At 46.5% G+C, this 10,631-nt stretch overlaps 1 protein-coding gene across 5 annotated transcripts in view; it reads left to right on the top strand.

Annotated features, from left to right (window-relative positions):
- The first annotated feature begins 298 nt into the window (after positions 1-298).
- The window catches only part of ANKRD26 (ankyrin repeat domain containing 26), a 63,455-nt gene continuing 53,122 nt past the window's right edge, over positions 299-10,631 (top strand). For all 5 annotated transcript variants that reach the window (XM_067315220.1, XM_067315203.1, XM_067315225.1 and 2 more), the window contains exons 1-6: positions 299-705; positions 6,084-6,198; positions 6,444-6,617; positions 6,710-6,816; positions 7,359-7,496; positions 7,902-8,050. In XM_067315220.1, the coding sequence (XP_067171321.1) occupies positions 503-705; positions 6,084-6,198; positions 6,444-6,617; positions 6,710-6,816; positions 7,359-7,496; positions 7,902-8,050 (886 nt within the window). In that variant the 5' untranslated portion in view covers positions 299-502. The remainder of the gene's footprint in view (positions 706-6,083; positions 6,199-6,443; positions 6,618-6,709; positions 6,817-7,358; positions 7,497-7,901; positions 8,051-10,631) is intronic.

Genomic DNA, 10,631 nt, shown 5'->3' with positions numbered 1-10,631 from the left:
CCCTCCCGCTCCCGCGCCAGGCGGCGGCCGCGGCCCCGGCCCCGGTCCGCCGGCAGCACTGCAGGGGCTCGCGCCACGGCGAGCGCCGGACGCCACCTGCAGCCCCATGGCGATGAGGCACCGCCGGCCCGGCCCGGCCGTTGCGGAGCTGCGCAAGCGCGGACTAACCTGAGGCGCACTGGGCTGGCCCCGCCCGCGCTCTCCAGGCGGCCAGTGGGAGGCGGAGGCGGCGGCGGCGGAGGCGGCGGCGGCGGCGGAGGCGGCGGCGGCGCTTATGCTTGAGCGCCCGCACAGCCCCCGCTCGCGGCTCGGGCTAGTTGCGCATGCGCAGAGCTCAGGCGCCGGACCTCAGTGCTGTGGCCGCCGCTGCCGGAGCGACGGCGCGTGCCTCGCTGGGAGCCTTGCTGCGTCCCTGCCCCCGGCCCGCGCCTCTGCCCCCGGCCCGGGGGCTCCGAGCCCGCGGCCCCGCAGCAGCTGTCCCGGGCCGCGGCCCCGCCGCAGCATGAAGAGGTTCTTCGGGTTCGGGAGGAAGAGGAAGGGGCCGCCGCCGTCCGGCGGCGCTTCCCCGCCCTGCAACCCTGGTGCCTACGAGCTCCGCGAGAAGGAGCTGGGCAAGCTGCACCGCGCGGCCGCCAGCGGCGACCTGGCCCAAGCGCGGCAGGCGCTGAAGAAATACAGCATCGACGGGCGGGACAAGGCGAAGCGGTGAGGGGGCGGCGCCGCGCGCTGCCAGCGTGGGGGGAGGCGGAGCGCGGCGGGCGCGGGCGCGGGCGCCTGCGGGAGGCCCCAGGCGCCGCTGCAGCCCCCAGCGGCTTTCGCCAGCTGGCGACAAGCGGCCGCTTTCGTGAGCCGCGAGAAGGCTGGCTCCGCACCAGAGCCCTGTGCTCGACAGTGTCTGGAAATCCTTTGGAAGCTGGCGGGCTTGTGCTAGTAGAAGCCCTCCAATTCTGCCTTGAGTGTGAGTGTTGTCCTAGTCCTTTGCCCCTGGCCTTCTTAATGCCCTCCTCCTCCTTCCCGGAGTAGTTTCTCCTTGCCTGGGGGAGCAGGAGTGGAAAGAAACTGAGAAGTCCCTTGTGAGATGACCAGCTCCTCCCCAGCAGCACTCCTACCTGCAGGAGCAGCAGCCTGACAAAGGTGGGCAGGGGATGGAGCCTCACAGCCAGTCTTCTCCAGTCACACTTTGAAGTCAAAGGGCGGTGATGTGCCTCTCTGTGCATCTCTGAGGGCTCGGTGTGCTGGTTTGGTAGTTGAGCCAAGATAGCTGCAGGGCCTCAACAGAGAATAGCTTAAGGAGAGGTAAGCAGTGCAGCTGGGCAAGAGTTATAGCACAGAATAAATGTGTTGCATATTGATGCTTCATGCAAAGTTGCCTGATGGTTTTTGTGATTGTGATGTGATGACAAGACTAACAGCCTGGTTTGGGGTGGCAGTTACTCAGTTTTTTGCACTGAGGCTTTGGTACAGCTGATCTATACCTTGGATTTGAAGATTTGGGCAGTAACTCACAGGAGACCCTGTTGTTTCTGACAGGTGCTATGATGTTGGTGTTTGAAACAAGCAGAGAAAATGTTTGGTAATTATATCTCAAATAGAAGGCTTGCATTGCAGTATAGGTCCAGCTGATCCATCTAAGCATAATGCAGTCAACCCCACATTGAGGCTTTTGGATCTTGTGTGTTAATGCAAAACGTTAATGCTTTCTCTGGAATCAGTGAGTCAAAATGTTCATGACATTCTGAAAACATGCTGTTCTTATTGCAGTAATTTGGTGTAAGAAGACAAATCGGTCCCATGACTACTTATCTGTCAAGTTAACTCTTGAGTCCATAAACAATCTCACAAAGTAAACCCTGTTGTCTTGATTTTGAAAACATGACATAGCGCCTTCCCTTGAAAGTGTAGGATATCTTCTACTGTGTGGGATCAGTTTTGTGCCGAGGAACTTGAGAAAAAGGTTTTGCCTTTGTGCTCTTGTGTGCGCCAGTTGTGTCTGCCTACTGCTTTGTGGCTTGCTCCCAGCCTGGCTGTCATGTAGAGGTGTGCAGCTGGGGCTTCTTTGGGATCACGGGTGCGTGACGTGACATCCCTGTTTAAAAGTCCATGTGTGGCTGGGAGTCTCTCTTCCATTCAGGCAGTCAGTACTGCAGGGCCAGCACTGCAGCAGCTGCCCAGTGCCCTTTTCCTGAAAAACGCGTTCTCCTCTGTAGTTAGTAACATGCCAAATTGGGACTGCCTAGTCTAGCGGAAGCTGAGCAAAGCCCCTTCCAGTCAGGGCGTGCGAAAAGGCACCCGGTAATGGATCTGGCATATGTGTCATTGTGTGGCAGTGGCGAAAGGCACAGGAATGAAAGTATTTTCTGCTGGTGATGTGACAATAAGGATGTTTCTGTCAGCTCAGTGGGTCTTCTGTGACAAAGTGCTTCCTGGAGGCTAGCACTGAGCCTGGTTTTGTGTCAGGTGCCTGAAAGAACAAAAAAGAGGTCAGAGAGCGCACATGAGAAGAAGTTTTAGCACCCAGGATTTGTACCTGATTCAGGAGTTTGGCCGGCCCCTAGATTGTCTGTCCTGAAGACTAGACTTTTGCCAGCTAGTTAACCTCTTGCCCTGAAACAGCTAGATTTGTAGCAGATGCAAGGAAGAGCGCTGAAACACACAGGTCTTTGCAGTGGGTTTGTAACTGAGTGCTGCCAGCCAGTATTTGTTTATGTAGCTTGAGATGGGTGATGTTGTGTAAGGTGGCTTGAGTGTATAGCTCTTGCCTGCTTTACCTGACTGTGCCATTCATCCTGTCATGTGCCAAATGGCGTTCACAGAAAATAGCTGCTGAATTTTTTTTTGTTTGTTTTCTTTTTTTTTCCTTCTAGCTACCTTTTCTTTCACCGTGGCTGACTCAGTCATCAGGTCTTAGCAGATCTTGGTCTGAAGTTTATACTTGGTTAGTTTTTGTGTTTTCAGTTGATCTTTTGTAGAAAGCTTTGCTTCTGGAAAAAATTCCTCTTGTGTATCATGCCAGTGTCAGTTTTCTAAATGGGCAAATAAAGTAACACAGTGTGAAGGCCAAGAAAACAGACAATATAAGTAGAATGGAGCAGTGTAATGCTTTTAGCATAAAAATGCTAGTGCTAAAAAGCTGTGAAACAGAAAGATTCTGAGAGGGTTGCAGGCCCACTTATTCCCTGTTAGCACTTGTTGGTGCGATATGCATTCTGAGTGACCACCCAATGCAATCATGTGTTTCAGAATTGCATCCTGGGGATGCAGGGACTGGAAAGGTTCATGGCACTGGAAACTGGTGTGAAGAATAGGAAACATGGGTGGTAATGGCTGAAATACATGCATTCTTCATGTAAAAAAATCATTCTGCTGCTCGGGACTTCCAGAAGCAAAATCCTATACCAGGTCAAATCTATAAGCACTTTCCTCAAAGTGGGCTCTGTAGCTACCAGGGGCTCCCAAACAACCCACTTGAGAGAGTATCAGTTAGGAGCAGAAGGCTTCTGGGAGGTGTGCTAGATAATTTACTCCTGACGAAGCCATTTTATCGCTAACAGAGGTTTGCGTTGTCAAGTGAGAGAGTCACCTCTAGCGCTTTTAATTACTTAGCTTGTAATTGCTGGGTCTGCTCAAGTATTGTTTGAAGTGAGTGTCACCTATCTGTCACTTCCCGTGGTCTTATTGCAGGGTTATTGTGAAGCTGCTTAGGCGTAATAAACCCTTCTCGTCTATCATGTGGGTGATCAGCATTGGATTGCAGCTGTGGTGGTGGCAACAGTAGTGGCATCCAGCTAGGGTCACCAGGAGTGGGTGACAGAAGAGATTTGGTGTTGCTGGAGGTCTGGCTTTCCTCGGACAGGGAATTGAAAGCTCTGGCGCTCCCTGCCAGCTTGTTCCTTGTAGTGAATCTTCAGTGAAGCTCTAGCAGGCCCTTGCTCCAAACAGAGAGGTCTTTCCTGTTGGCAGACTGAGAGGCTTGGTTGAGGAGGGCAGAAATGAGATTGGTTTTCTGGAGAGTTTTCTGTTTGCAAAGCTGACAGTGGTTTCTTCAGATGTATGGCATTTCCTACTGCTTGGTAGAAGCAGTTTTTAGAAGATCATGTATTCCTTCATTGTTGCATTGGCTGCCCAGTTGCATCAGCTGCATTGGTTGTCATTTGCCTGTGTGAACTGTTTGCAGTGAACTGCTAGCATGCCATGTTGGTTAGCTTTCAGATAATCACAGCCAGGTATTTACTCGGAGATGAGGGATGCTCCATATTCACAGGGGGATTTCTAGATAAGTCACTCTTGAGTGACCCTGTCCTTGCTGCTGTTGGTTCCCTGTCTCTAGCAAGATATCACAAGTCCTTTCTAGTTTGGTGTGTTTTTCTTGTCCCCATCTTTGTTCCCTTGTAGGAAGCCTTTTCTTGGAGGAGGCGCATCAGCTGCCCTGTAACAGAAAGTATCCACATTACAAATGTCTGAATTTTTGCATTACATGTCACTGCTTTTGTGTACCTGTCCCTTTCCATTCCCACCTCATCAGTGAGCCCTTGTAGCCTTGCCTCTAGGCAGGGCACAGAAACAATTGCAAGATTAGTTGAGTTCTCCTAAACTCAGAGAAGGTACTGACCTGCAGCAGTGCAGTTCCCAAATGGTACTCTCGGCCCCTGAAGAACTATGGGCTTATTATTGCATGACCCTCAAGGGTGGAAGATCCTGCCTGTTGTCTAGTGTATCTTCTGCTCTGCTGGGAGACGGGTGCCACAGAGCAGTGGGTGTTGTGCCTTGTGCACAGAGCCCAGCTTGTGCTGCTTTCAGTCTGTGGTAGAGGGTAAAACGTGCAGGGTGACAGGACTTGCAGGGTGACTGTTTCTTTCAGTGCAAGCGGGCTGGATAATTGTTACGAAAATATTGTATACTCACTGGGTTTCCAAGAGTCTTAACAGGCTGAGCTGAGAATTCTCTGTTTAACTCTTTATTTAAGTAATGTGAACAGCTCAAGCTGGGTGCCTCGGAAGAGGGACCCCGAATGGGAAGTTCCGTGGGTATTTATACCTCTACAGTCTCAGTTACCCATCCCTCATGCGATCGTCCGATCCAATAGAAATATCAGCTCTGGGGTCTTCTCACTCTCCGTTGGGTATCTCCACTGTCTCTGGGTGGGGTCAGCTTTCTTCTTGCCTTGCAGTTACAGATAAACAAGGCATGTGGCGATAGCCCAATGGTTTCCAGAACTTTCCAGTACAAACATGCTTAACCATTTTCTAATCAGCTAGGCCTTAACACTACTATTAAATTTTTTAACAATATTTGCCACCAGAACTAAGATGTTTTGCACTTTGAAGGACCACCTTTCTTCCAGGCAAGGCTTTGACTTGAAGAAAAAAATTTAGTGCCATTTCCTTCAGCTGGCGAGGGCTGGTGGAAAGGCAGCTCTGCTGCCTTGGAGAGGGCTTCCTCCGTGGTCGAGCTTGTAGGAGAAGGGTAGCTACAACTGCCGGCAAGACAGAGTGCTGCTTTGTTGCTGTGGGCATGGCAGTGTTGTGGGGGAAGGTTTCTGCTGGCTGGTTTGCTAGGTGTTACCGAGGGCGCTCTGGAGTGAGCGTGTCCTCGTGTTTGCTGCAGTAGTGAGCTCGGGAAAAGGACAGAAGGCACGAATTCCCGAAAAGCACAGCACAAAGCTGATGCGATGGTGTTCTAAAAGCCACCTCCTTAGCCTCTGGCACGCTGTTGTCACGTGAGCGGTGCTGGCGAAAGCTAGAGGGTCCCTTGCCGTAGGCTTAAGGTGCCCAAGGCTTGGTCGTCCTTGCTGGGCTGTGTGTGTCGTGCTGTTGGAGGCAGTGGCCAGTTGCCTGGGTGTAAGAATCTGTTCAGATTCACTTCCACAGCTAAGAAAGTGTATTCTTAACATAGGTATGCTGTTAAGGGTTTTTTAGAAGCCAGTATCAGGCTTCAGGTATGAAACGGCTGTCATTGGTAATGTAATAAGAAACCTTCTTTAGGTTTGTTTTTTCAAAGCAAAACTTGTGGCCCTTCCATATAACCTAGACAGAAATGATCTCTTCAGTTGTCTATCATGTTAATGTAATATATTTAATTTTTAGGACCCCTCTGCATCTTGCTTGCGCTAATGGACATTTGGAGGTTGTTATGTATTTAGTAGAAAACAAGTGCAAGCTAAATCTTTGTGACAGTGATGACAGATCACCATTGATGAAGGTACGAGATAAGTTATCCTGTTATACGCAATGCTTATGAATCATTGACTGAACGATACCTCTTGCATGATTCTTTACCTAGATATGCGTAGTGATTGTGTTGTGATCAGCCATTGAATAGGCATATGTTACCTAATCTTTGAACACATTATTATTTTTCCAATGTTGGCAAGATGTGGAAATTCCGATAGAGATGAAATTTAATTGTTGAAAAAAACATTTCCCTTTTTCTTGTGTTGTTTCCAGGCAGTACAGTGCCAGCAAGAAGAATGCGTTGCCATTCTGCTAGCGCGCGGTGCCGACCCTAATCTTGCCGATGTTAACGGCAGCACTGCCCTTCACCTCGCTGCCATTGCTCCTAACACCTCTCTAGCAGGGCAGTTACTGGAGCACAATGCCCGTATTGATGCACGGAATAAGGTAAGCGCAGAGTTTGGGTAAGGCCGCTCTTGGAAAGAAAAGGTTGCTTCACTTCTCTGTGTTTTTCTAACTGAGGGGATTTATGCTTTCAGATGGGATACACTCCCCTTGCTCTTGCCGTGTCCGAACATCACGAAGAGATGGTGGAGTTCCTGCTTAAAAAAGGAGCTGACGTGCACGCTCGAGATCAGTCTGAAAGGTGAAGGGCTTGTCCAAACAGGGCGTGGGTCTCCTGAGTATTCTTAAAGTTTGACTGATGAGAGGCGTGGGCGTGAGCCTCTAAAAGGCCTAAGTAAGTAGCCACACGGAAGCAGTTGCTTCTGCGTGACTTTGGAAAAGTGATCTGCGCTTGGCTGCTGTTGCGCCTCACTGGCTGGCTTCTGCCTTCAGGACTGCCAGAAAGCATTGTGTCTGGTCGCCGCAAGGCAGGGGAGTTGCCGTTAGTTCTCCAGCGTTGCTGCTGGGCAGGAGCGGGTTTTTAGAACCCAGGCATAGTTTCAATGTAAGTAACTTCATCTGAAAACTGAATATTTAATTGTTTTGACTCCCTCTTCCATTTTATTGTTCATGTTCTTAATACTTGATGAAGTTTACTTTTCTTTCGTTCATTTTAAAATAAAGGGGGAAATAATTGTTTTGAGAGCAAATAGAGGTGGAAATAATGGCAGTGAAATATCTGTATCAAATGTATCTGTATCAAATTTCCTATCTCCATTTCCTGTCATCTTTTGGATTCTTTAGGACCCCACTTATGACAGCTGCTTCTGGTGGGGAATTGAATTTAATAAAAGTTCTTCTTCGATATGGTGCTGATGTTTCCCATAAAGACATTAATGGATGGACAGCTGAGGATTATGCTGTTATTCATGGATATTCTTGGTAAATTTTTAACTTTATTGTTAGAGTTGCTAAGTTGTCTGTTGTCAGAGTTGCTAATTTGTCCTGGGCTAAATGGAATCTTCTGACACATATGGTTCTTGTGTCAAATGTGAATTTGGAAGTTAAGGAAAATTTCCACTCCAGATCTTCTGTTAGGTTTCAAATATGTGTTGCTAAGCTCATATCTGACTACTACAAAGTCTGAAAAGTTTATCTTTGGCAATGTTTGAAGATTACTATGGGGACAAAGATATTCACTCCTTGCCCCCCAGGGTTCTGGCACAGTATGAATGGCTCTGAATAGGTGTAGGATGGAGAATAAATGGCTGTTGGTATTGTAGTAAGCGGTGTATGCAAGGATGTTGTTGTTTTTAGTGACAGTATTTCTTTTCTTTCTGTATATAGCGTTAGTCAACACCTGGCAGACTGCGCAGACAAGAAAAATACAGGAGAAGCTTCTGCAGGCGGCGCAAAGGGCGTGCCAGTGTTTAGCACTCCTCACGAGGCAGGAGCTGCAGGCTTTGCGTTGGGTGCACCTGCTCTGGACAGAGGAGGTAGGATCCTTAACCGTGGAGGAGCTGAGGAGGAAAATTCCTATGGCCTTTTCTTTTGGTGGCTTGTATTGTTGACACTTACCGTGTTCACCATTGACTCTAGTGGAGGCCTCAGATGGAGTAGCGCACACAGTTTTGTAAATGCGCTTCTGTGTTGCCGATGGGGCACGTGTTTTGTGAGGCCGTGAGGGCGCTTCTAATTAGTGTGTTAGCCATCCGTTCGGAGGGTTGTTGCCTTCTGCCCATTGGATTCCCCATGTTTATAGGTTTTTCTTTTCTGCCTCCCCACTAGGGGAGAGGAACGAACGGGACAGGGAAGGAACCCGAGGCTAGAGTATTTTTGTTTTCAGGTGTGTACTTTTACCTTTACCTGTTCGAATTGTGAAAATCCAATTACAAAAGCTGTATGTTTGTCCTTGGTAGTTAGGTTTCATCTTTCTGCTGTAGGGAGTCAACAGGCAAATTTGCACAGATATGCTTTTTTTTTTTTTTTTTGACTTGCGGTGAATTTATGTGTGTCTTTCTTCTAATAGTGTCAACTCTAGTAAGCACAATTTAGTGAGTCACCTTATTTCTCATCTTCAGTTACAATCACTTTTTTTGAGAATTTAGGTGCTTTGGATACATGGTTTGGAAGAATTGTCTTTGAAAAGTATTGCTGTTGTTCATGAAGTTACAGTTGTGTATACAGTATCTCTTTGGAAGTGGTTGGTTTAACATTAAAAGTAATACTTTTCTTCCTTTTTGATTAATTTTAAAAAGTAAACTTCAAAAATCCATATGATCTTTTGATCTGGAAGAACAATTAAATTGCCTTGTGATTAAAGAATGAACTCCAGCAGTGAGTCTGTAAGAAGAAAAAAAATGAGTCTGTGCTTATGAGCTCCAGTAGCCCTGAAAGTACAATAAAAATTACTATTTTAGAATACACAAAATTTGTTTGTTTTTTTTTCCCTTTACAGGAGGTTTTATTCTGTTTGTATTATTAAGGCTGTTATATTGTCATTATGTGGCATATGGACATCAGACAGGTTTTAAATGCAATTTATTACTCTTTTTAAAAAAATGTATCAAGAACTACGAGCAAAAGAAAACACCTGATATTTTTCCCCCTTGGCTTTTCCCAGGTACAAGAATTTAATTTAAAGCTGAACTTTATCTTTGACTTAATAACAGGAGCTTTGATCCAGTCAGAGATTTTTGAAGTTTCCTGGTAGAAGATTTTGTACAGGGCTTGGTACAGGTAGTTTAATCAGCAAAACGTTGCTTCTGCCTGAAAACCACTCTCTGTTACTGCATTCTGTGCAGGTTGATATAATCACTGTGGTATCGCATTTTAGTGTTGTTTGACAGGCGTTGCTTATCCTAAAATCTGTCTTGAAGAATAGTATTGTTGTGTGAGTCCAGAACTGATACTGACCCTCAGAGAAATATGGGTCTTGGACTGAATCATTTTTCCCATTCCTGGGAAACTATAAGAACTCTATTATAGGTTCACCAATATTATGGAAAATCTTCATTTGTTATGTTTGTTTGAAGAAGCATAATGAGTATGAAGAGAATGATACATGGGTTAAGGACTTGGAGAAAGAGTATGTTCTGCTCTCAGCCTGTCTCTAGTAGGGTTTGTTTTTATTTTCTGTCTAGTGTCTGAATCCTTTTCTCCTTATGCTGAATCTCTTAAAAGATGGCACTACTGTGTTGAGAGAGGGAGAGATTGGTGGCCTACTGGGAAGATTATTGGAATTAGTTCTGCAGTCTCTAATTTGCACCCACAAAGCATAGCTCCTGCATCATGAAATTCCCTTTGATGTACTGCAGTAGCAGGATTTGAAGCCTTCATTAGAGTAGAAGCTGGGATGATCTTGAGAGAAATACTAACCTTGGAGTTCTTTTCTTTTGCTCTTCAGTGTTACTTTTCTGGGTTTTTCAGTATCTTGTTCCTTTTGCTTCTTCTGCACTTGCTTGTTAGAAGAGAATATTTTGAAGAATGTTGAACAAATCAGTTTTAAGAAGTTAAATCCTTATTCGAATGTTTGTGTTTTGTCAAAACATGAAACTTTTTATTAATCAGAGACAGATTTGCAAAAACCTCCACTTGAATGGCTTCCAGCCCTTGTGTGTCTGATGACAGACTTTTTGGCTTTGAAGTCAGAATCCCTTCAGTGAAAATAACTCTGCAATGCTTCCAACAGAAATGGTCCAGATTTCTAATATGTCTGAAGTGAAAGCTTTCCTAACTACTGCAGTACATATTAGGTGTACTGTTCCATCAGTGTTTCCCTGAGTCCCTAGAGAAGTTGTTTTTGCAGCACAGAGCTGTTGGAATACAGATGAGCGCTCCAATCTAACTTATATCTCCTGGGATCAGGAGAAGGGTCCTGTTTTCCCTTCTAAGAAAACTGAGAAATGGAGGAGAAGGGATGAGAAAACATCTGTGGTCCTTTCTTAACTATTTCTTAAGTGTATGTTGTTGATAGCAGGAGTCCTTTCACTGAATCAATTCCATGTATTTGTGGTAAAATCAGTGTAAGCAGGACTGCCTTCTGTTCTAACTGAGACAAAAGTTAAGGCCCTGTCA

The sequence above is a fragment of the Apteryx mantelli genome, chromosome 1, assembly GCF_036417845.1.
Source record: "Apteryx mantelli isolate bAptMan1 chromosome 1, bAptMan1.hap1, whole genome shotgun sequence".
Taxonomy (NCBI): domain Eukaryota; kingdom Metazoa; phylum Chordata; class Aves; order Apterygiformes; family Apterygidae; genus Apteryx; species Apteryx mantelli.
Note: the sequence above shows the minus strand (reverse complement) of the source record. Positions and strands in the feature narration are given on the sequence as shown.